This window comes from Thunnus maccoyii, chromosome 21, assembly GCF_910596095.1.
Source record: "Thunnus maccoyii chromosome 21, fThuMac1.1, whole genome shotgun sequence".
Taxonomy (NCBI): Eukaryota; Metazoa; Chordata; class Actinopteri; order Scombriformes; family Scombridae; genus Thunnus; species Thunnus maccoyii.
Window position 1 is genome coordinate 9316533 of NC_056553.1, and position 27066 is coordinate 9343598.

Consider the following 27066-nt stretch of genomic DNA (forward strand, 5'->3'; position numbering starts at 1 on the left):
ACAAATGATGCCTTGATCTAATTTACTGGTTGTAATCTACAAGGCTACAGTTTGCTTCAAAACGAGCACCTGTTTCCAATGACTGCATGTGTTCATCGAGCTTATGAAGAGTTCGAGTATGTGCCGTTGCTCTCTGCTGCTCACTCTACAAACAGATTTATTTAATAGTTTGTTGATTAATACATGCTGACTGTTCTTTGCCTTTTTAAAACGAGCAGAGAAAGATGATCCGGGAGGCTGTGGAGGTCCAGGGTTGCGGTGGTTTGTGTTTGCAGCCTTTGGCGGCGAGTATTGCACGTTTGATGTGCGCTTCTGTGTATGAGTCAGTATGTGTGCCAGTTTCTGATCTGCAGCGCCGGCCGTGCTGGTAGAACGGAGCATTCCTCTCAACTTTCTCACTTCCGTCCTGTGATGTTGGCTTATCTGACGCCCTAAGCGTGCACATAATGAGAAGAGAGAGCAACCGCATATCCTCTTCTCCTTCAGGCAGTCCGTCCAGAGGTTTCTAACTGGATGCTTTCACTTGTGTGCAGCAGCAGCATCTTTAAGAGTAAATATGAGGGGGAAAAAAAAAAAAGCAAAGTGGACTTTTCATAGAGTCACACATTAGCCCACACAAAAGGAAATAAAGCTGCATGCCCCTACCCCCACACTTTTCACACATGCACAGAAAACCCCTCCAGGCTCAGATGTGAGAAATTCAACAGAAGAGAGTGTAAAGATCAAGATTAGTTCAAGATTTTTTTAAGATTTTAAGATTTTCTCCTTTGACACTTAGGCAGGTACATAAAAGTTAATTGGTGAAATGAATGAAAGTGGTCTTGCTGTTGAAATGAGTCTATCTTACCCTGGTGATAATGATTTTATTATAGCATGTTCAACCAGGCAGGCATGAGATCCTCATGTGGCCGCCTACATGTGAGTGGACACCACAGGGGTGTTGCCACAGATGGCAAATCAGCAGGATTGAAATTCAGTTTTTTTTTTGTTTTTTGTTTTTTTGCATGCTGCCCCCGCACCAAACCTCCACATTCTCACATAATGTAAGACCTGTCAAATAAACCCGAGGTGGAATTTTATCCCACTTTTTTTTCATTTTTTTTACCCCCAATGCATTAATCTAGTCATTTCAGGAATTTCACAAAAAGTAAGAACATGTGCCCCATCCCAAAATACATATAGGCTTACTTAAATATCTTTTGTTTTAATGCAATAATGTTGTTTTAGTTAAAGCTGCAGAAACCTAAGGAGCAAAGGAGGAGTGTTTCGCCTTCAATGCTCACAAATGTGCACTATTACATCTCCTAAAGAGTTTTTTTTTTTTTTATTCAATAAAAGAAAGAAATTGGATTATTTGGCCGCCTCCTTCTTCAGTCTTTCTCTCTGCTGCTCCTTTCAATCGTACAGAATCTAATGATAAAAATGTAGTAATGCTAACAAACCTGCATGTCAGGTTCTGCTTACGTGATTGATTGTAATTGCGCGACATGCTTTATCCAGCTAAGAGGAACGAACCGTCAACAAGTCATTTCGTTCCTTGACATTTTAGTTTGAGCGTCTGCGGTCCGTGTAACTGATCTGTGGGAGTTTTCTTAATGAAATGATTTTCCACAGAGGCTCTGCTGCAGCTTGTGGGCTACAGAAAACTTCTACATACACACACACTCGCGCACACAAAGTCTATATATCCCTCCTCAGCCCCTTCGGCTCTCGCTCACCAACAGGGGAAAGGGAATACAAGTTGTCATGGCAACTTGAGTTTTAATGGAAGTTTTTATTCAGCGGTGCTGAAACCTACACCGCTTAAATGTGAATGTTTTTTTGGTTTCTTTGGTCTTCTATGACAGTAAACTACATCGACTGTTGGTCAGGATAAAACAAGATGTTTGAAAGCATCATCTTGGGCTTTGGGATACAAATCGCCATTTTTCACCAATTTTCTGACATTTTATGGATTAATCGAGGAAAAACGAAATGAAAATAATCAATGGTGTTTGGCAAAAGCCCCTCTGCTACACTGCCTACACTGAGAACTAGACTGGATAAATAACCTTTCAGCTATACAGCTACAGAAGTGTCAGATTTATTGGCGTTTATTATTGATTTTTCTGGTTTCTGGCCTCAAAATTCAAATGCATGTCCATTCAAAAAAACCTTCATTTTTCATTGAAACATTTGTGAATAATCTAGATATTGTAAAATCTGTCTATGCAGTAATACAGTTTACATATTCAGCAATATATTTATGATATTGTTAATATTGCACAGCCAGCAGACCAGCAATGAATGATATCTTAGTGAAGGTTTAAGGTTATATTTTTGTTAAAAGTGTTGAACGTTGCTGTAATTCGTGGTGCTGTTGAATTATATCGCTTTCTACGGTACTTGAAGGCGTTTCTAGTATTTCGTACAGCCTATATGCATCAATGAGGATAAAATGGCGAGCGGGCCTGTACGACCCATGTGTGAGACAAATGGACAGGCTCCACATATATAGATCCTATTGATTACCTCGCCGGCCTGCTCTACAGTCAGATCCAGCACATGTTTCGCTGTCTGTTTAGCACACACACGGTCTTCCAGCAGGCTCACACATGTAGGCCCACATTTATTGACCTCTTCATGTGGTGGAGTAATTGTTACATTAACGTATTGCCGCTACACGCCGAAGATGTGAGAGCTAAGGATTAAGATGTGTCTTTGCTTCTCTGAACTGTCTCAGGCGAAATAGTTGTGATGTGGCAGCTTCACAAACACTCCCTGTAACCCAAAACTTTCAAACCCTCTTCTGGTATTTAGCTACTTCAACGACAAGATTTCTGGATTTCTGGCTTTAATTTTGGTTTCCTAAACATGAACCTCTTTCTGTCTTTAGTCATCCCCCCCTCTTGCCTTTGTCTATATTCAAATGACTTGTTTCTTTCAAGTTTTTGTTAAGATAAAGAACCTATCACGTGACTAGTGGATGACTTTGCGGTAATCGGAAACAGTACCCCCACACAGCGAGGTATCTGGATTGTAGTTTTTTTTCCCTCCCTTTTCCCCAGCCTTGATTTAATTGTTGCTTGGAGGGATGAGCAAAGTTGAATCACCACACACACACACACACACACACACATACACACACACACACACACACACACAGTGCCACTTTTAAATGATCTCATCATGCGGGTCTTTTCCCACAGCAGCACTATGAAAGTGAATGAAAGTAGTCCTGTATATATGTTTAAATAGCACGTTGACCACAGACATGAGAATCTGGAAATTTAATAAAAGGCAGCTTGTTGGATTATGAAGATGGACGACCTCAGTGTACTTTGTGTTTTGTGCTAATTATGTTAGGACGAAGATGGGGAACCTACATGCTAAACATCAGCCTGCTAGTATTGTAATTGTTAGCATGTTAGCATGCTGATGTTAGCATTTAGCTTAAAGTACTGCTGTGCCTCAGGGAGCTGCTAGAGTTGCTCTAGACGTCATTTTGTGTAGTTATCTCTCAATATTTTTCACAGTATCAGTATCACAGTATTTTCAGAGTATCAAAAAACTTCTTACTGGTATACTGGAAGCTGTCATTAAAGCCACTGGAAACTGAAACAGCCTTCTAATTATGTAATTTATGGTCTTATGTACATGATAGTCAGTTGAAATATTGTTCTTGTAAACCTTCCTGATATTGAGTTTGAACTGGGCGTGGTCATGCTTGGACATTTATTACAAAAATTACGCAATAAATTCTGCCAACCAATCATAAACGACGTGACATGCTGCAGTAAGCATATTGTCTTGTTTCTAGTTGCCGGAGTTTCTGTGTAATTGGTAGCATTTCTGCATCTCACCCCAGTTTATTTAGCTATATTCATCATATTCATTACTGTGGCTAATTACCCGCTGTACAATTAAACATACACTAGTTCTGCTCAAGCACTCTTAGCTCTCTCCTTTTTTAGCAACTTTCTCACTATTAACACAGTTGTTTGAGCGCTTTTCAGATCTGCTAGTCAGTTTAGCTTAGCAGTTAGCGATGGTGTCTCACTCTCCTGCTCTCTCCTGCGTGGTTCTCTTATGTTTAGCTATTTCTCTGCCTCCCTTAGTGATAATGGAACATGTAATAAATCTAGTATATTTACTGCGTTGGAGATGAGGCTCAGTGAGTTATAACCACGGCTCCGCACCATGGAAACCCAGTCGTTAGCTGCTGTAGATAGCTAGCTCCTAGTAGCTGTTGCAGGGGTCAATCAAAACATGATCTGCCACGTCCACACAGTCTTGAGAAATGGTCTAAACAGCAAAATGAGCTGTTTTTTGAACTAGGTTTTCTAATAGTTATGAACATTTGTGTTCACACAGATTTTTGTGGGTGCTTAACGAGACACTCAACTTTGATATCATGTACGCATTTTTACTATTTAAAGCCTCAAGCCTTTTACTTGCTCGTAATTTTGCCAATTTTAGAGTGTGTTTTATTTAAGCGACATCGTTGCGGTCAGACGAGAGTCAGGAATAATTATAATTTTTTGTTTATAGAGCACTTTTCAAAACCTGCCACACAAAGTGCTTCACAAATTAAAACATCAAAACAAATAATGAAATCACATTTTAAAAACAGATTAAAACAATGCTAATGTAAAATAAAACGAGATTTAACGAGAAATAAAAGACAGTTCAAAGAAAATAAAAATTCTTGTAAAATCTATAAGGTCACTGACTCAGTCGATGACTGTAACCTTTAAGAATGCTTGTAGCTTCTTTTGTTTGATGGAAAAAAGTCATGTTTTGAAAAAGTATTGTGTCGATGTCACTACCAAATTGTATTAGCACTGAAATAAAAACGTTTTAAATGATTTTCATTTAATTTTCTTATAGCCCAAGATGATACAAAGTATTTGTGAATGTCTGAAAAGCATTTTTAATCACGGCTGACCGCTGTTTACAACCTGCTGACCTAAAAAAATATATATTTTCTTAAGATCACTTCTTCAATTTCTTGATTTCTTGAACTTTGAATATAGGATACTATTATTATTTATCATTATTATTATTATTATTTCAGCTCGAAGCACATCAAATCACAGGAACAAGACGTTATTTGTTATTTTAATGATCCTGACTCCATCACTCTAATAATCCTAACTGTGTTTGTTGAGGTAATTTCATAAATAAGCATAGAAAGTCTTTAGTTTTCAGTCTCATCGCAGTCATGAACTCTTGCAGGAGGAGAGGAGTTTGGAGATGTTCTGCTCCACATACTGTCGGTCTCGACTGTAACCTCTGTAACCATGTGTTTATTCAAAGACTCATTTGGCCTTATGTTGTGGCCTCCAGCTGTAGTCCTGATGCATAGCTGACTCCCATGATGCCCTGCCACAGATGTCACCCAGAGTGTCCCCTGTGACGTGTCAGGTCTATTGGATTAGGAGCAAGTCGTGGTCAGTTTGCATGCAGAAAAGGCTTCTGTCAGAACGAGGAATAAGAAGAAGAGAGGCTGATATCTTTCAGGTTCAGAAGAAGGACGTTCCTTCTTAGCTTTAACTCACCTTTTTATAGGATTTATTTTTATTTAGCATCCAGCCCACTTCGCTAAAGACCACATCCTTTCTTTTATTTTTGCCTCTTTTCACAGTGTCTTATTCGATCATGTGTTGACACTTCGCTTCCTCAGCCGACTCTCCCACAGCTCTCACCGTTTCTCTTGTGGGTTTTTGAAGTTTCTGGGTTTGAAGTCTGATCACATTCATGCATGACCAACACTGGTGCTATTGTCGTGCATTTGTATGCAGGCTGGCGAAGAGGGAAGTGCCTTTGGTCCTAATGGTCTCACAGTCTGCTGAGCTTGTACTCTCCATCCGGGGAACTTGTGATATGAGCTTGTGGCTTACAGAGACTGTGTTGAATCAAACTGAGGATTGTGAGGTGACAGAAACTAAACAAGTGGTTTTTTTTATTAAACATTTCTATCACAACCGGATAATTTTTGCATCGCCTGTTTAGTAGGCAGTTTGATTGTCTTTTCAAGATCTTATAATTGAATTGAATGATAAAGTGTGGACTAGATTGAATCGTGTTGTAGAGCTCTTACACGAGGAGGCAGGGAGCCTTGTAGAAAACCTGAAGCTCGCTGAATCAGAGGAAGTGTTACACAATAGGAAGTGGTGTGTTGTTTTTTTTTATGTGCGTCTATTTGTTCCATGTTTTTCTTAAAAAAAAAAAAAAAAAACTCAATGCAATTAACCAGTGTTTCTCAAGGAAAGTAGGACATGAGAACAACCTGTTTACTACATGCTCAACATTATATCTGCAGCCGTTTATGTAATATTATTATATTTCCCTTTTATGTGAGTTTATCATCAGAGTTAAAAAGGGAACTTAAAAATGACATGAATTTGATTACAGACATTTGTAATGGGGAAGCATGTGTGAAGTGTCTGTAAAGTGACTGAAAATGCCCAGAAGTAGCATTGACAGTGTTGACTAGTGACAGGAAAAGGGAAATATCTGTGACTTTAAAAACAAAGACTTCATCTGAGTAATTATAGCACAGTATGACTCATTAACCGACCACCAGCATTTGCATCAAACTCCGAAATCTTATTGTTTTTCAGGCCTTAGATTCTCATGTCTTTGGTGAGAGTTTGGTGTGATGTTGTACATGAACTTGTGTTTCAGAGGCTGACCTCTGCTGGAGGACTGTGACCCGGGGCCACCTGCCAGGCCGGGCCTCCCTGCTCCTGACTGACAGACGCACAGCTCCGCTGCTGGTAAGTCCTTGTACCAAGTCACACCTGTAAGATCGGAGAAAGCTTGTTTTTAAAGGATTAGTTCAAGTGTGTCCTTCCTAATGCAATTCCAATGTAAGAGATTGGGGACAAAATGTACAGTCTGTCAATAGTTTTTTCAGTTTCACATGATAGTAAAGTCGACATCTTTTGGGTTTTTAGCTGTTTGTGAGACAAAACATGTAATCTGAATATGTTAATTTGGGCATCAGGGAATAATAAAGGACATTTTTCATCATTTTCTTACACTTTATATGCTGAACAATCAATCGATTATGTGCAAAAATACATTTCAAGGTAAATCTGTAGCTAATTTGAGGCTTCAGCTCAAACTGCAGCTCAACATGGAAACAAGAAGAGGGAATTTAAAAGACTGCATCTGTGGATGATACCAACTTGAATTGACTAATGCTGCATTCGCATGGATTCAGGCAGACAGTAGACAGTAAACCGGTTATCATATTAGTGGATGAGAGCAGGACGGTAAAATTAGGTGAGGCCAGCAGAGACTATGAGTAACGGTAGATGGCATCGCTGTCTGTTCTCTTGATGTTACGTAGAAACAAGTAAAGCTGACATATGGCAGCCAGACATGTGACTTTATTAAGTTTTAATATTTTTTCAGGCGACAAAGTAACCATTCAGATTCCCAATATGTAGTCAGTTTGTCGAAATAACACCTGTTTGGAAATTTGCTTTGACGTTTTTGGAGATGTGGGGGAGCCGCTGTTTTTCCCGTGCCGTCCAGAAGGGGTTGTCCGTCTGCCGTTTTCCTGAATCCATGTGAACGCAGCTTAACTCAGACAACTGAAGCCTCATATTCGCTTCTGTTGAACTTCAGAACGCGTCCTTGTCTGTGTCCATGTAATAAACTGTGGATTTTGTTGACCATCTTGTACATCGAAGTGGTGTTGGGAAGGGATCCTTTCACAGCCACTATGGTACAGTACCCAGTACATATGGGCATGTAAGACAGACTTAAAAAAATGTGAAACTTTCCTTTAACAAGATCCATGTCTGCATTAACTTCTGCATCAATGCAAAGTTTGACAATCAGGCTGGATGTTCATACTGCAGGCTTTCATTCTCCCCCAGATTTCCATCTGCTTATCTACTGTTATTTGTTTACATGTCTATTTATATCTATTCAAGGGCGTCTCTCATATCTGATCCTAATTTGAATGCTTGAAAAGCAGGTTGTCGGGAGTAAAATACTGTACGTCACTCTTGTTTTTGTGTCTGCATGTTTCCCATTGTTTCAAAGTCATTTAGGTCACGGTGCACGCTGAAGGACTTTGAGTGAATACAGGCATTTCTCTAAATGGCAGTTTAGTCAGTTGCTTTTCCTCTAGTGGTGTTTTCCAGGCTAATGTGGACTCAGAATAGGTTGGAGGAAGAAATGGTTTAACCGCTCGCTCAGGTGCTCTTTTGTGTTCTTACAAATTTTGATTAACATGTCTAAACATTAATTAACTTGGCTTGCGCTCTGATTTTGCGCCACATATCCATGTAGTCTGGGTCAGAAATTCAGAAAATGCAGCTAGACAAATGGATTCACGGCACATTTCAGGGGGGAAAAAAATCCTAACTAGGACGCTGTCTGCTTCAGTTTGAATGTAGCGTTACATTGCTCTCCATGGACACTCTGCCCTAGCCGGTGTAGCTGATAAAACACTGCCATGACTGTCCCTCATGTGTCTTTTAAAGTCCTACAGTCTAAATTTAACAAAAGGAAAAAAAGCCTGAAGGGAAACTTATCACCTAAAAAAATAAGATTATTATAAAAACAGTAGAAATGCATTCTCTACTGAAACTCTCGCTGCTAATGTTTGCTCCAGCTTTGTTTAAGAAGCCCACTCACTTAGACAAATTACTCTTGTCATGTCCACTGTTTAATAAAATTACTACTTACAACTTTAATGGTAATCACCGGCTTATCTTAGTGAGATAATAAGATTTTTCAGGAAAAACCGGAGTAGCTTGGGCACACAGATACAGACATGTCATTATGTAAGACCGCCTGTGGCGCACCTATGCCTATTATAGTCTTAATGTGCCGTGCTGTGGGTGTATGTGTAATGCTGGCACAGGAAATGAAGTGCATTGTGGGCCATAAAAAGGAGTTGAGTAATGTAGGTGCTCCCAGCTGCCTGCCCCCCCCTCCCTCCCCCCACTCCACCTTCAAGGCCAGAGTGTTTATGTAACTGCAGGACGCAGGGTCACTGCCCGGCGTCTCCTCACATGATAAGCAGACGGGAAATCCACCACTTCTGAAACGTTTTTAAAAATTTAATAGTCAATTACTTTCTGCTGTTGACTTTTACTGGTTTTACACACACAGGTGACCTACATTTTCCTCATTATGGACCAGAATATGAGGGTTTTTTGGTTTTTTTTATTTTTTTTAAAGCAGGGTTTCCTGTTCACATCTCCCTCCACAGCAAAGGGAACTATTGTTTCACTGCCAGGTTGTCTTTCTTCATCTCCCCCTAATAAACCAGCTATCATTTATCTCCTTCTTGCACGTCTGCCCATCCCTGTTGTATTTTCCTCCCTGTCTCCTTGGAGATTGTTACCATGACACATGGCAATCATTCGATTGGCTTAGCCCTGGTGCTGGAATGCTTCGCCGTTTTGACAGCTAAGCCTCAGGTGGTTCATATATAGGATCACTAAGTCAGTGTATCCTCAAGAGAGATCTCTGGTGTGTGTGTGTTTGTTTGTGTGTGTGTTTGTTTGTGTGTGTGTGTGTGTGTGTATATAGGCTAATGCCAAGCTGCCTTGGTGCCGTAGCAAGACTCAAATCCATTCACTTAAATAGCCTGAATGGCTATTTTAACTAGCACGCAGTACACAACCCTGTAGCAGTACAGGGGAGCAGTAGACGTTCTGCATTCTGAAGGGAGAATAGAGCTGAGTTAATGAATTTTGTGTGTGTGTGTGTGTGTGTGTGTGTGTGTGTGTGTATGTATGTATGTGTATGTGTGTGTGTATGTATATATATATGTACATACACATACACATATACACACAGGGTGGATTAGCCTCTCTAAGCCAGGGGGATGTGTGGTACAGTAGCCTGTTAAGCTTTTCTTGGTTATCTTGTTGTCATGATCATAATTGGGTCAATACTGCCCCCAGCTGGTGAGTCATAGTAGTGTTATACCTTTTCTAGCTGATGGATTGTGCACAGAAAATATAGGTTTTTGTAATTGTACAGATTTATAGCTTTTAAAATCATAATTTTAGAGCTCTAAATTATATCCAAACAGTCCTCTTGTCTGTTGTTTTGTGAACCATACCAGCAAATTTAATGCCACTAATTAAAATAAAACATAATAAATAATCAGTAGTATGATGAGTTTTGTGTTTAACAGTTTATCCATCAGCAGGCTATGATAAAACAGTCTTTAATTACGTGGAAATATCAGTTGCTCCACTCTTGACTCAGCATATGGACGACACTCCAGGTCCTCCCAGCCCCGCCTGCTGAATAGGTAATTTGAAATGATATGTCTGAGTGGGTGTAATATGTAGAGTGACTTGTTATGTCAGCTAAAAGCTCCCAGTCTCTCCTTGCTTATATATTATTTATGCTGGCGGAGGACCGACACTGTGTAACTTCCTGCTCAGGTTCCCTTGAGTAGCGTAGACGTAAAGCTGCTGTCATTCCAGTGCGGTCGCACATGTTAGACTGCCTTCATGAAACATGGAATTAACATTTACTCTGCAGAAATGTCATCTGAATTTTGAGCATTTTCTGAAATCAGTTACATCTCCTGAAATGGCTGCAAGCGAACACTGGATGGCACTCTTGGATCAGACATCAGCGCTGCTCCTCCCAGGAAACTGACGTATATGTATATATTTTTGCAGCTATTTTCTGCAGCGAGTAAAAAACTCCTCCACAGAAGCAGTTCATTGTTGTCATTTCTAAATTTAAGCATTCCTAAAGCTGGTATGTGATGGTATAAGGTTTGGGAGTGGCCTTCCTTTACCACTCATGCCTCGTGTGCACAACAGTTTTCACCCTCCAGATGGCACTCGTCTCTTACTGAATGAAAATGCCGGCACTCTTTTTATCTGACGTTCATCATCCCTCCAAAACCGCCACTGTGCCCCACCCAAAATCCTGTTAGGGTAATATTGTGCAAGAAAAAAAAACATCTTAAGGTGATGTGGCACTGTATTCTTTCAAGTTAAATCAGGGTTTCATTTGTCTTTATGCCTAGAAATGTAAAATGAGACCCTTGCTGAACATTCAGGAGTGTTGAATGAGTGTGATTTAAGGAAACAGTGAAGTGGGTGAGTCACAGTCAGAAGGTCAGATGAGTAATGATGGTTCGGGGCTGTTTTTAACAGAAGAATAGGAGATCTGTGTGTAAATGGGTCTAGGAGGCAGCTGCCCCGAGGGAGGTGCTGCTTAGGCCGACGACAGCAAGTCACTACGCCCCCCCTTTTTTAATGTTTTTTCCTAACACATCCTAGGACGGAGTCAGAGGACTCTCAAGGGCAGGGTGGGGAGGCAGCAGCTTCCTCAACGAGGCAGATGTTCTGCTGGTGCAGCACGGAGTCAAAGTAGTAAATTTGGGGAACATGAAACATCACGAACTTCTCTCTTCAGCTGCTAGGACTCCTAAGAGAAATACTGTCACTTTTTTTCCCCAATACTTAGCAGCATTTTCCTTCAAGATGACCATCAGGGCGTTTGTGGTGTTGGTCTAGTAGCTTATTGGCTGCTTTTTATCAGTTTTAAATGCATTAATCTGAAATTAACACCAATCCAGGCTGTCAGCATTTCTCTCTGTGTGTTTTGATAGTATAAAGTATTATATTGGTGTGACTGAAGAGCGGAGCTAAGAGCCTCTTCATACAGCTCCATTTCAATGGAGCCTGCGTTTTAGCTGACTCTTGTGTATGTGCCTGTTGCCATGGTTTCCAACTTTCATCAGGTGCCGTCCAAAAGAGAGGGGGGCTTAGCCGAGGATGAGGCGCTCCCACTTTCATCCTCCTCTGATCTGCTTCTCTGGACAAACTGCCGGTTTCATGTATTTCGTCTCCCTTCATCTCGGCCGCGCCGATTTGATGCAGGAGTTGTTTTTAGGGAGAGGAATATTTTCAGCAGCCTGCAGGAGGAAGATGAGACAGCTGATACTGGATGTCACCACAAGTATCGCCCTCAGTTGTAATGATTCAGTCTTCCCGTAGCGCCGAGGTTTGTTTTGATTCGCCAGAATCTGGGTGAGGGGGGCATTAGCTGATGTTTACGCGGGTGCAACAATACAGAGGCGTGGCTACGAGGTAATCTCGTTCACCCCCCATAAACAAACAAATGGCTAGACCCCTCCCTTTCCCCTCGTCTCCATGTGCCCCCTAAGCCATTTTTAGTCAGCTGGGTAGGATTGGCAGGAGATGGTTGGGTGAGAGGTGGGGGTGAGGAGAAGTTGAGCAGGGAGGGTGGAGGTGATAGGAGGAGGGGGGAGGGGGTGGTGGTGGTGAATGCCAACCCCATTTGGGAAGTGCTCCCCCATTTTCTGCCTGTCGAATCGGGCCAGTGTCAGCGAGCTCCGGCGGGTCCAGGTCTGGCCGAGTGGGCTAATGCGATGTGGCGTGTCACCCGGGGAATCTAGGTCAAGTTTAAAGCTGCCTGGCTCTGCCCGCCTCTGCCGCAGTGTGACGCTTCACAATCCCTCCCCTTCTACACACGCAACAACATTCAGCTCATATCTCCACCTGCATGACTGTTTTCTTTATTTAAACATCTTCTAGAGACTAATATGAGCTATGTATTTTCTTTTACAGACCCACATAATCTCAGACATACACACTCACACACACACACACACACACACTGCTGCCTCTCCCCATCCCCCCCCTCCACACCCCAGGCAAGCGTTCAGCCTCTCCACGGCAGAGCCCACGTGACGCTGTGTCTGCGCCCGTTCGGGGAGGGGAGGGCGTTGTTTTTCTTCTTCCATAGTAAAGCAGCAGGGCACGTGGATCCTCATGCTGCAGCCCAGTAGTGGAATGTCAGCACTATCCCTCCCTTACATTAGCCAGCCATCAGCCCCTGAGCCATTTTTGTAGGCCGTAGCCGCAGTGCCCGGTTTCAGCTGTGCCCTGCTGCTTCTCGGCGTGCTTATTAAAGGGAATCACAAGCGCCGGGAGACGCTAAAAGGCTGTGCCATTCAGAGGTCAGGCTGCTGCATGGGCGTGGCACTGTTTTGGTGTCTTCACCAAAATAAGCTCTTTGCACCATCTGCAAATATTTGTGATGTGGGGTTTTTTTTTGTCATTACATATCCAACATTTTCTTAAAATATATATTTAGTTATAGCAGCTCTCTGACAGGAATAGACAACATGTATCTTCATATTCAGCTGTGACTGTAATTTAACAGTTTATGATCTGGTTTAGCTTTATTTTTCATTTCAAAATAGTTCATAATATTGTGAATTTGCTGAGCAGCACAGAATAAATCTAATGAAATTAAATCACTAAGTGCTTGGTAGTGGTTTTAAATATTTCTTCATCATCTCCAGTTGACTTCACTCCCTTACTAATCCGCTGTTTTTGGCGCATTACCTCATCTGTATTAATATATTCATGTGCTTTCAAGTCCTACTACTACTGTACTCGCTCTTCTGCCGGAGCTGCCGTCTGATTGGCTGCTGCAATGTTTTCAATGGCACCAAATTTTTTTTGACTCCATGGATACAGCGAGCTGTTGGGTAGATTGGCACAGCCAATAGGAGAGCTGCGCGGGCTCCTGCTTGTCAGATTCTGCCCCCGGCCTTAGAAGCAGCCCTCCCTCCCTCCCTCCCTCACTGAGAGCACGCGATCACTCGGTGGGGGGTTCAAAACAACAACAAGGCTGTCGTCGGTCCCACTGTGGTGCCCAGGTCATGCCAACACTAATGGGCACTACTACAGCCACAGAGGGAGGGGTCTTCATCCTCTCACTTTTCTCTTACTGTGCTATCACTAAGAAACCAGTCACACATAATGTTTTAAATTTATCTTTAAAGGAGCTTTTGTCATCATAAGAAGTGTGTGTATATATATACAAGCTACAAAGTCAGTGTTGGTCTATAAGTTTATGTTTATATAATCTTTAAATGACTGTCAGGATGAAATTTGAGTGGAAGAGTAAGATGTAAAAAGTACAAGTTTAATCATCTTATTCTAGTACACTTCCAGATTGTCTGCTGACTTTGAAATGCAGCCACAAGAAATCCCCGTCCTTAAAATGACCTCATTTCAAACAACACAAGGGAGCGGCACTGGGCCTACGAGGCTGGCAGTGCCCGCGTCGAAGCATTTGCACGCACTAGCAGCTCTGTCAGCCAGCCTGGGCCGGGACTCAGCCTGAGAGCGGCTGAAAGGTGGCAGTAGAGGACCAGAGGAGGCCTGCTGACGGTGGGCAGTGCCCTGCATCATCCAGCAGGGTGAGGTCAGTGACAGCTCTCATCCCTTGTGAGGCTGGATCAGGTGCCGCTTTCCGACAGCCAGTGAGGTGCCAGCGTCGGCGCAGTCAGACATTCAGGTCACATTAGTGGAGGGCAATAAGACGAGGCTGGACAAGGCAGGTGGGTCTTTGCAGGTGGTCACTGGCTTCAACTGAGTGACTTAAGCAAAAAAGCAAAAAATACTGTTATGCTCACTTTAGATAGTAGTAAATTCCCTTAGTTATATATGAAGAAAAATGCTTAAATGTTCACCAGATGTTAAGCACATTAAAGTCAGTTGTTTCTTCTGTGTTACTCTGTGTGTTTTGAGACCAGAGGAAGAAACAACATACCAAAGGTGTTATTTGCTCCTTTGACTTTAAAGTAGTTTATTAATAAACAGAATAAATCAAGTATCTGGTTACAACATATAATAACTATTAAATCTTTGTGCACTCAAACTCAGCACTAGTGTAAAAATTGTTGTATTTTTCTCTGTAAAAATAAGGACATGACCCACTGCTAGGCCCCACCCCTCCACGTGCATCTCATGCATTTTAAAAGCACTCCACCGTCCATCCAGCCCTAACCCTCCGCTCATAACTGCTGAGTGTGTACTTTGCTCTGTCGCACTGCCTCCCCGTCTCTCAGGATTGTGCTGCCATGATTTACCATGTCACCACCGGCCCTCACTCAGTCACTTTGGCTTTACACCTGTCACTCATCTCAGCTGACATCTGCCTGTCGAAGTTTTAACTTCATCGCCGCTCTGCGTCGACACTCCTTCCGCCCTCCCAGTGTACATCCTGTCTGTCTCCGCTCTGTCACCGAGGGTTAAATCTGTCTCCGCTGATGGAGTCTGCCGTTATTTCTCTGTACAAACCGCCACAGAAACGAGTGTCATATGTCTGTTGACCTCTGCTTCCGAGAAAGATGGGGTTCTGCGTTTAAGAGTCACAAGAACGACGAGAGCACAGAGCCTTGCAAGGCTGTCGGGTCTTGTTGCAAAACTCACAGCTGAGGTGTGCATCGAGTGTACATGTACAGTATCTGGGTGTGTGTGTGTGTGTGTGTGTGTGTGTGTGTGGTATGTATGTCTCAGCTGCCAAGGTATGAGTGTGTCAGAGGATGACTGTCAAGCATTTTTATATCAACAAGAGTGATATAAACAGTTGCTGGTCTAGAAAAGTGTTAGTCTGACAGTCTGTGGTAGCACGTACAGCAGCGGTTAGGTCATTCTAGGTGACAGGTCATGGGACTCACCACACATCACACACTGATGTTTACTGCAAGTGGAAAAAAGCGGTTCAGACTCTACCTTGGTTTTGGTGCAGGATCAGATGTGTTCCCTACATGCTCATCTAGTACACAGAGCAGAGATCTAGTCAATGAATAGACTCGTTAATCAGCTTAAAATGAATAGACAGCAGTTTTGATAATTGATTGATTGTTTAAGGCGCTTCTCAATCGAAAAGCTCATTATTGGCTGTAAGGCTCCAAGTAACGATTACTTTCATTATCTATTAATCTGGTGATCATTTTCTCTGCTAATCATTTAGTCTAAAATATCAGAAAATAGTGAAAAATGATCAGATGTCTTGTTTTGTTCAACCAACAGTCCAAAACTCAAAGATATCCAGTTTACTCTCATCTATGACAAAGAAAAGCTTTAAATCATCACATCTAAGAGGCTGCAACTAGAAAACGTTGTTGCCTTTTTACTTAAAAAATGACTTGAGACAATTAACCCATCATGAAAATAGTTGTTGGTTAATTTTCTGTTGATCAACTAATGGATTAATCAACTAATTGTTGCTTATTTTATTGTTTTTCTGTTTTATATCATTGTAAATTAAAGGTGCCATGTGAAGTTTTTAAAAAAAAAATAAAATTATGTTTATGTTCAGTGTTTCCCTCCCTCATGAAGCAAAGCCTTTTTGAAAGATATTCTAAATTGTTGAAATTTCAAAGAAGTTGCTGCACGCCACAAGGTCTCAGTGAGGCGCGCAGGATCAAAAACTCTTAAATTGAAAAGAAAACCAAGATTTTGCTGAGAGGGATTCTTTGGTTTTCTTTTTAATATTTCAAAATTGTGCAAATGTTAACATTCATGGCTGCTCGCTTGCAGTCTTCTTCTTCTTCTGTGCCTTTCTTGGAGTATTACTACTGTACACTTCTTCACACATTAAAAGCAGCTTGTTACACAGTGCAGATAGTGGTCATAAATTCTGCACCTTTTTTACATTTCCTTTTGGTTTTTGTATTTTTTCTTTTTTCTAGACAAAACAATTGAAAACGTCACCTGGAGCTGTCAGATTGTGATGATTTTTACATTTTTATAGATTAAACATCTCATCTGTTATGTTCCTAAGATTTATATCTCAATAAAATAATAGATTAATATAAAGAAAATGATTAGTTGCATTTTTATTTTCTTACAATTAAATATCCAACATGACTTAATAAACATATGATTGATTCTGTTTTCTTTTAGGGCCTCATATTGATTTTATTAGAAATAAAACAAATGCTACTATATCGGTCAATTAATTGTTTTACTTTCCAAGTAAGAAAATGAATTGTTCAACAGCTTTTATTTCCCATTATTGATTATGGTGATATCATATACCAGAACACCCCTGAAACTCATCTTCATCCTTTAAATGTAGTTTACAATAATATTTGTGGATTTGTCCTGAAGTGTCCTCACTGCTACCATTTCACCGTAGGAAACATTTTCATTGGTTGCTCTTTGTTTCCAAATGCATTTACTTTAACTATCCTTTGTACAGAAAACAGCTTTTAGTTGCATTCAGATCATCTTATTCACTCAGACGCACTCAACAACCTTTTTTTTTTATTGTGCCTTGAATCTTTAAAGAAATTAGGAGACGTGCTTTAAAGTTTAAAGCAGCATCAGACTGGAATAATTTGTCTAACTCACTCAGATCGACCACTTCTTTCCATGACTCCCAGACTTCTTTGCTTGTTTAAATCTACTTGTTCTTGTTTTTGATTGTCTTTACCCTTATTTTTAATTTATAAGTAGACTTAGTACTTTGACATAATGTTTTTTTTTTTATTTCTTGTGCTTCTTCTTTGTACAGAAGACTCATGTAACAGATGTCGCAGGTGTGGTTTGGGACGGTGTGAGAGCCCTAATGTGTGCGCCCTTGTTGACGTTACAATGCGGATTGTTTTGTGTTGTTGCATTGTTTAATTTATCATCATTATTATTACTTATGTATTCTGTTTTGTCAAAATGTTAAACTCCATGTTTTGTGCCTGAGGACCCCCCTCGAAAAACGAGACGTCGCATCTCAAGAGGTTTATCCTCTAATTAAATTTTGAAATGAAAATATGTTTAGTATGATAATATAAAAACTATACTGTATTTTGTTGTTGTCTGGCGCTGTGCTCATGCAGTAAACATGAGGTTTAGTTACTGCACCACATGCACTGTATGCCATGCGTTACTATGGCGTGTTAAATATTAATGTCATGTTTCAGCTCCTATGACCAAGACACATTTCCTGAAGACATTATGATTCTGCAGAGATGATGGCATGACATACAAGGTCTACTTCACATACAAACAATAACATTCATTAAAAGACTCATTTCTATATGACAACTTCCTTTTTTTTATAAAAGTTTAATTAGATCAGTCCTACTATGTGCAGCAAACGACTACCTACCACGTTATTATGTTTGATTTCCCTCAGGAGGCTTCTTAAATGGGATTACTTTGCATACAACCGCCTGCCGATTGCTGGGAAGAAACTTAGCAAAGCAGAAAAACTCAAACTGAGTTTTTTATTTTTGGAACTTTTTTGGTTTGACATCTGGTTGGCAAGAGCCTGGGTGCAGGAAACACACATGGGGGGGGAACCAAGGGGGGGGGGGGGGGGGACGGCGGTCACATCTGGGGAAACCAGGCTACTGAGTTCATACAGACACCAGAGCGGTGAAGCAGAACAACAGTGAGGTGCCGCAGATACAGTATCGTGGGTGCTGCTTGTGTTGAGTATCACCATCTGCTCACCACACTCCTCATTTATTGATTTCTCTCTCTTCCTCGACAGGTATCGTAACATGGGGAACCTGCTGAAAGTTTTGACATGCACAGATCTGGAACAGGAGCCCAATTTTTTCCTCGATTTTGAAAGTGAGTCTTTTTTTTTTGTCATTAATTTTTTATTGCAACACCAGCAAATAACAGACAGTATAACAGGTCACCAAATACATTTTATTTATCCCAACTATCCCTCTAAGCCATCCCACCCACCTCTCCTCTCCACCGACCAACAAGGTACTAACACCTACACCGACGGAGCATCCTTATCTAGTTAGAAGATCCTTCAATTTGTCCACATTAAAACTGTGTTTGGTCGTGCAACTATTGATAGTTCCAGGTAAGAAATGTCCAAAAAGCTCCAAAGCCGGTGAATAATTGAAATGTCATGAATAGGTTTCCAATGCTGGACTACAGTCAGGCCTGCCAGCCAGACTGTGCGTGTTTTTTCCATAAGGGAAAGTTAAGAATCATGATTCAGAAGATGTACAGCAGGGTCCTCTTGTAATTGTACCACCGTTAGATCTGCAAGGGTATTACTAACCTTCCCCCAAAACCCCCAAAACCCCTGGACGCTCCCAAAAAAACATGTATGAAAGAGCCAACGGTTCTGTGGGAGCAGAATGAGCAATATGGGTCAGGTACCACTCCCATTCCATGTCTATTCTCAGTGTTAGATATGCTCTGTGACAAAATGTCAAATGTAAATACTGATGATTTGGGTTTTTCGAAGCACTAGTAACATTATCCCAGTCTTGTCCCAGTTCAGATATATCCCTATCCCAAACTTTCATTCCTGATGTAGACGTATATTTCCGGGAGTTAAGTTTATTATTTATATATATATATATACACACACAAACAAACAAACACTATCTGTTCTGGAGCACTCTGTACCCAACTTAAAATAGGATGGTCTTTTAAATTTGACCTACAGAGACCCCTGCAGGCTTTACAGGCTGACCTTACTCTGAAGTAGAAGAAGAGAAGAAGAAGAGTGTTTCAATATTACATTGAGAAACCAGTTCTTGAAAGTAAAGGATGGTGTTTTCCCCGTTAATATCTTGAAGAGTTGTAATACTCTTATCCTCTCAGGCTTTGTTAGTGAATGGTTTCCCCCCAGATAGAAGGTGACTATTGTTCCATATCAGAGATAACTTGCACTATAGTCTTCTTCTTTTTTTTTTTTTTTTAAAGTAATCGCTCCCTCTCCTGATATTGATCACATGAATATCTTTCCATAACATTATAAACTCCGAACTCTTTAAGTCTTTTCAGCCCCCCCCCCCCCCCAACTTATCTGTTACACTGTGTTCCTCCCAGAGGCAAATGAATCAAATCTACCACAAGAGCCCCGACACTTTCCATCAACCTGCCTCTTCCATGCTGTAGTGTGCGCAGAATATCAATCAGGGCAGAGTTGCAGCAGAGCCCCCCTCCTCAAATATAAAGCAGTGAAGTTCAGCTGCTGTGTAGCCTAAGGCCCCCTCAACACAGCTTGATCCCGCACTGTAGTATTCTCACACTTGGCAGACCCAAAGATTCAGTCATACCTTTAGAGAAAACAATGCCTCATACTGCTCAAACTCTTCCTGGGTGAAGTGATAAAAAAAAGAATATCATGATTGTCTATTGAACAATTGCCTTTTATTCGCTATTGCTCAATTTTGTAATGTTAGTTAAAAGTTCTCAGCATTGTCTGTAAGTTATTTCCTGAAATCAGACCCCAGAAAGGTTTGCACTAAATATAAGTCCTGATTTCTAATTAATAATACAGTAAAAGATACACACTTACATTCACATAGCATTCTGTAAAAGGACTATAGCTGCCAATAAGAGCTGCGCTGCAGGTATTTCTTCTGCAGGGGAGCAGGAGTTTGTTACAGTCATCACACTTGGCAAGGTGTTTTTTTTTGCTTCAGGTGGTGGAAAAGGTGCATAGTGTTGCAACTCCTCATTGGCACATCTCTCGAGCTGAAATGAGAAAAAAAAAAAGCAAAAAAAAAAGCTGTATAACTCTGAAACTCTACACCCAGAGCTGTTACAGAGCACGCCTTAACCCTTTTCATTTGTCTTCTCTTATCTTGATCCGATTTCCTCCTCTCAGCCAGGAAAGTGGGTGGTGTCAAAACTTAACGGGGAAGCAGTGGGAAGATGAGATTATTTCAGTGAACTTTCATTTACATAATCAAAAAGGTGCATATTAAAATTTCTATCATGTTAGAGGTTGTTTTTTTTTTTACACAATATGTTGAGCCAGTGTGAATATGGATTAGATTCAGATCATCAGCATCAGATTCACCCCAGTTGACCTTGTCGTGTCGTCGTCTCTTGCAGATGCCCAGCCCACAGACGCAGAGCGAGAGGTTTGGGACGAGGTGGATGTGGTGCTGAAGGATGCGAAGGGGATCCTGGACGAGCTGCAGGCGTACAAGGGAGCGGGACAGGAGATCAGAGAGGTACACCTGATACAAACATCCATCTCACACTGACAGCACCCAGAGCGCTGGCAGAGTTAAGGGAGTGTCTGGATCATCGCAGTATGCAGAACAGGCATGGAAAGGATTGCTGCATTACAGTACTTCCACTGGGAGTTTTAAACACCCTTAATACCAGTTCATGAGCTCAATTTTCTCAATTTTTTTTAGTCTTTTCATTGCACGGTGCATTACTGAAATGCATTAAAAAGAGACCTTGTGTCTCAGTGGATCTTTCTTGGTTAAAATAAGTGAAATAAACCTTTACACGATGCTGGGAATAATTCAATGAGGGTTGCATAATTATTAAATCAATTTAGTTTCAGCCTCGGTTTGTTTTATAAGCTGTGGCCTTCAAATGAAGCCTGACACTAGAGAAATTGTTCTTTATTGTTCATCTTCGGTTAGAAATGAATGCACAAGAGTGAGAAGGTGTTTTTTTTTGTGAACACCAGGATACAGTCAGATGCTTTCAGTAGCCTCAGTAATCACCAGAACCAGAAGAATACATTTTTATGGCAAGTTCAGGAGCACAAAGGAAATTGAAAGGTTTTTTTTTTCATCCTTTGCCTATAAAAATCCAATATAATGGAAAAACCCTTTTATCTACCGCTTTGCACTAAAGGTCTTTTTTGGTGTTTCAATTCTCAGGCAATCCAGAACCCAAATGATGAGGCGTTACAGGAGCAAGCGTGGGCGGCTGTGGTTCCCCTGGTGGGGAAACTGAAGAAGTTCTACGAGTTTTCCCAGAGATTAGGTGTGTATCACCCCGGTCTCTGTCTGCAGGAATATTATTATGTAGACCCAGGAAAAATGACACCAGTGCTGAGACACAAACACAGGCAGTTTCAAATGGAACGAGAGATTTAAGCAACGTTACGTGTGACACCGTCACTGCAAAATCCAGTGCAGTTTGTAATTTTAAGACATCAAACCTTTTGATACCTTGAAGGACGAGAGCCGGCGTCCTTTATTTAGGTGTTTTATATGCCGCCATATAGACACAACCTCCATACGTGACCTTAATTGTTTGCATGTGCATCTGCTGTATTGACTGCTGAGCTGCAAAAGTCAACAGACAGGCGACACACACACACACACACACATAACATGCACCCCAGCCTTACATAAACACGCTCTGTAAACCCCCACAGCCTCGCATTTCTCAGCATGCTGCTTGCGTTGCACTGTGCACTGACCTCTGTGTAGGATGGGGCTATAGGTTGTTTAATTAGCGTATATATGGGGGGAGTGGGGGAGTAGGCTTACTACTCCTTGATCTTCTTATGACCCTGAGGCTGGGGGGGGTTGGGGGGGCAGGGGGTGGAGCCCACAATAATCCCAGTGGCAGCGGAGAAGGTAGTCAATGGGAGCAGTGGGCGGCAGCAGCCTGGCGATGGCTGTTATGTAACGAAGTAGGTCACATCCCAGCCTTGGCTGCTGCTCTATTTCACTACCTTGACTTTTAGGCTTCAGGGGCCACGATGGCCTCCGCAGCCTGCTGTCCTGTCTGATATGCATGAAGCCGAAAGTCCATTACTAGAGGCTGGTGGAGCGATCTGTAGAGCACGACTAATAAGCTTAGGATGCAAGATAGGTGATATTATGGAGAGAGGCTTATGTAATTGGCTTTGCATTAAAAAAAAAAGCTTATCTCCTGCTCAAACTACTAGCTCTTTTATTGACACCCAAATTTGACCTAAATTGAACATTTCTGACAGAAATATACATTTTAAAGCTACATATTTACCCAGAATCCAAGCTGATCTCTTCATTGTTTTGTTCGACAGTCAAAAACACTGAAATATTTAGCAGCAATATACGAGAATAACAGCAAAATTCAGCAAAAAAAACAGTAAATGTTTGATATTTTTGCTTGATTATATTGCTTAAAATATCAATCAGTCATGTAAACACAGTAGTTGTTGATCAATTTTGTAGAGATTTGTCAATTAATTAGCTTTGCATATGAAATGAAAGGACAGATTTCTCCTCGTTTCTCCCTTAACATCCAAAATTTAACATTGCTGACAGAAAACTATACATTTCTAGCTCCAGATTAACAGCTAAGAAACAGATCTGGATGTGAGTCTGGTTCCAGATATTGTGCTGTACAGTCTAGACCAGACTAAAGTCCCGCCATCCTTTGACCCTCCCCTCTCTGCGAGTAAACCGCCTACGTGCCCGCATTCTGCTTGCCTGCTCTGCCGTGACCTGATGAGTTCAGACATCTCTCCCCCCCGCCGTCCCTCTCTCCCTCCCCTCCCCTCCCCGCCCCGCCCTTCTCTGACTTCCCGACATACTAGAGTGGCTCATTTCTTAGGCCTGAAAGCAGCTCCATCTTAACTTCTGTTTTGACTGGGATGTAAGGGGGGGGGGGGGGGGTAGAAAAAAAAAAACCAAAACTGCACCACTAAGGCCATTTTTATTCAGCCGCTTCACTGCAAACGCTGGCCCAAGCAGATGGGAGTCATTACCGAATGGCAAACGTGCTCAATTTACTGCACTGCACCGCCAGCTCTTCCAGAAGTCCCCTTTCGATTATCTTAAGTAGTCTGCCGTCTGAATCTGCCCCCTTTCTGGATTATATTGACATGCTCATCGTCATATGTAATCAACAATAATTGTAAAATACACTTAGAATAAATATATCTAAAGTGCTCATTTGGTACCACACAGGCTTATTGCAGCGGATGTTGAAGCTGGTCTGGGTTATGTCAATATTGAAGCTTCTCTTCAGCATCTAGACTGAATTCCAAGCATCAACTGCGTCTATAAATATAAATTCCCTTTAGGCTTTAAAGATTTTCCCTTTTTTTTTAAATCTGTGTGTTTGGACAAAACATGTTTGTTTAGTAATATTACTTGCTTGAAAGTTGTTGAGGAGATTTTACTTAATCTTTTCCTCATTTCCCTGCTTCTCGTGCATGCTTAATTATCGGTCTTTTGGTATGCTATGTCAGGCATGGCACAGGCTTTGTATTTACTTACTGTCAAAACAATGAGTGTAATCCTGGTTGAATGAAATCCCCTTCCCTTAACCCCCCCCCCCCCCACTCCCCCCCTCCCCCATTTCATGCCAATGAGATAATTAGTCCCATGTCTCATCTGCATCTGAGCAAGAAAGCCTCTCGCCCCCGCTCCCCTGGACCCTCCCTCCGTCCCTCTCCCCCCCCCTAGACTGGCACTGGGCCCTGGGCAGTTTGGGCACCACCGCTGCCCCATTATCTGTCTCTGTCCTAATCAGGAAGCTTCAGCTGGCTGACACACAGTTCACATGTCTAACTGTGGTTAGATCCACTTTAAGAGCGTCATACACAGAGCATGTACATGAATACACAGCAGTTTCACTTACTTTTTGGGATAAAACTCTTTGGTGGGATGACTTTTGTTCCGGTTTGTAAGGTTAAGATCAACTGGTGTGTTGTGCTGTAAGTCCAATATACTCTCATATTGCCAGATATATATCATACATAATTATAATGCATAAGATTTTTTCCATTATCTGTTTAATTTTCCAAATAATTGACGTAATTTCTATCTTTTCAAACCAACAATCAAAAATGGCAAAAATATTCCATTTACAATGATATGAAGCAGTAAAATCCTCATTTAATGAGTTATCGTTATATCAATGATTTAGATTATTAAAATCATTTTGTCAATTGATTTATTGACAGTTTGTTTCAGGACTGTTCTGTGTTTTATACGTGAGTATTAATCACTCTGCTCTACTACATATTTCTTCTTTTAGGACCTTTGCAGGGCTGCACTTTCTTCATTAGTTAATTAAATGTTTGGCCCATAAAACAGTTAGAAAATAGTGAAAAATACCACTGACGCTTTCTTAAAGCCAGAGAAGATGTCTTATAGTTGATTGTTTTTTTTTTTTCTGACCAACTGTCCAAATCAAAATGTATTTTGTTTACATCACATGATAGAAAGAAAAGCAGCAAATCCTCACGATTGAGCAGCTGGCACAAGGGAATGTTTGGCATTTTTTTATAAAATCAATTATCAAAATAGTCGACTAATCAACTAATTGTTTCAGCTCTACTCATTTCTAGAGAATATAGCGTCAAAAAACCTGTTCAGCAACACTTCCTGATGACCTGGAAGACTCAACGCTCCTTAGCCAACGTGTTTCGGTGCGAGACGTTCATCAGCGTCTTTACAGAATGAATAAAAGCTCGGCCCATATACAGACAGTATATATTCCACAGAAAGGCTGATGTGTTCCTGACAGTGTCGTATCTAACACAGAAATCTCCCTTTTTTTTTTTCTTTCTCTCAGAGGCGGCACTGCACAGCCTCCTGGGAGCTCTGACCAGCGAGACTTACGACGACCCCACTCAGCACCTGGAGCGGGAGCAGGCGCTGGCCAAGCAGTTCGCAGAGATCCTGCACTTCACTCTGCGCTTTGATGAGCTTAAAGTAAGATTTCTCCTACATATCCCCCAGTGTCGGTTCCTACTTTTAAAACCATACGCTCACCTTTTTAGATGTTGATGTAAACTCTGCACTTTTTTTCCCCCCCTGTGATAGAAACCAGACCTCTCAGTCTCCCAGCAAGCTGCTGATGCCCCCGAATTGATTTTTTTAGCTCTGTGCAATTTTAAACTGCAGCCAGTGAGCGCATGATTAGCATTTAATTAGATTCCTGATACTGCTCTGCTGTTTATAATACGGAGGATGTCAGGAGAATGGCTAATAAGGGGTATTGTGGGGAAAGAGGTCTGCAAATTGTTGCTGTCCTTAGCAGAGCTCTGCATAATGTGGCAGGTTTTATAAATGATGGAGGGAAGAAACTTCAAGAACTTATCTGGCTTGAATTCAGACACAAATTGCTGATGTACAACCCAGAAAACACCAGGAATCAAGCGTGGGTGTCGGTTGAATGCCCACTGTCAAAAAAACCTAATTGTGTGAGCGATCATCTGGTTAGACAGTGGGTGAACTGGTTCCCCCTACATCCTCGCTCCTTGGATACAAAAAACTTCAAAAAAAAAAAAAAAAAAAAAAAAAAAGCACCCCGACACCCCCCAGGCGATTTGCTGCGACGTCCCAATTAGTGCCCACTACCCAGACTGGCAAGATAAAAACATGAAGGTAGGGGGTGCAAGGTGGCATGCCAGGCCTATTCATCAATCTTTCACACCCATCCACGGGCTTCTGACCTAGTTAAAGTGTCTGCGCGGCATGCAGCCCCTCCCTGGCGGAGCAGCCTGTCTCTCCTGGTGGACACAGTGGACACAGACTGAGTACCAGTCTATTGTAGCGGGATTAGCATGCTGCCAGTGCAGCTTTGACTGTGACAGGCTCATACAGGAATGAGGATAATTAGCCACATGATGAACCCTCACTGGTGGCTGAGAGAAGCTCTCTGGTTGGACGGCTTCTTTTTTTTTTTTTTTTTTTTTTTTTTGAGGGGTCAGTTTGTTGTTGTTTTTTTTGTTGTTGGAACCAGATGATTCATATTTTGTAGGAAGGTGTCAAAGAAGTGAACTGACTCCTGCAAAACACCCTATTAGAGGGTAAATCCTCCATTTGTCCTCAAGCTCTCAGTCCTCTCTCTAACCTCGCCTCCATCCCTAATGAGAGCCTTTTTTTGTCAGCTTCATAATTGTTGACCCTTTTGTCACAAACTGTAGCGATGCACAGTCTGACTGTAAGAGGAAAAACAACCAAATTTCTCCTGACAGGAGGAGCAGAGATGTGGATGTAAAAGGGGGATGAGTGTCAGAGGATTCAAATCCACTTCAGCAAATAAAACTGTAATTTGTATCGGTGTTCTTTTTATGTCATTTTCCCCCAAAGCTAAGTTTCTGCCTTGTTGGCTAAAGCATTGTGTCATGATGATTGCGTGCTTCATCCAGAACTGAATGTCCTGCTTCAGGCTGTGCCACCTACAGACATGCACTCTCTCTCTCTCTCTCTCTGTTTTAAGATGTATGTTTTATTTTATTTATTTATTTATCTTTTTGTAGATGACAAATCCTGCCATTCAGAATGACTTCAGCTACTATAGGAGAACTCTGAGCCGCATGCGGATCAACAACGTCCCGGTGAGTCTCTCTCCTCTCTGGGTAGTTAAACAGGGATCCTGCAGATCCTTAAAAAAGTCTTAAAATATATTTTCAGAATTTAAGGTCATAAAATCGCTTTAAAAATCTTAAATATGGTTTGGTCTTCGGTCGCGACTCGGTCCAGCTCTTTCTTTTCTTTTTCTGGTAATGTTTCAGTTCCTCACAGGCCGCCGCCTGCTCTCACAAAGGTGACAGGATTAA

The 27066-nt window shown here is 41.5% G+C and overlaps 1 protein-coding gene across 1 annotated transcript in view; it reads left to right on the forward strand.

Annotated features, from left to right (window-relative positions):
* fam49bb (family with sequence similarity 49 member Bb) overlaps positions 1 to 27066 on the forward strand; it is a 38159-nt gene that overhangs the window by 4511 nt on the left and 6582 nt on the right. Inside the window, exons 2-7 of the mRNA XM_042400035.1 lie at positions 6670 to 6761; positions 18313 to 18395; positions 20640 to 20761; positions 21431 to 21536; positions 25074 to 25213; positions 26767 to 26844. Coding sequence (XP_042255969.1) covers positions 18323 to 18395; positions 20640 to 20761; positions 21431 to 21536; positions 25074 to 25213; positions 26767 to 26844 — 519 coding nt within the window. The 5' untranslated portion in view covers positions 6670 to 6761; positions 18313 to 18322. The remainder of the gene's footprint in view (positions 1 to 6669; positions 6762 to 18312; positions 18396 to 20639; positions 20762 to 21430; positions 21537 to 25073; positions 25214 to 26766; positions 26845 to 27066) is intronic.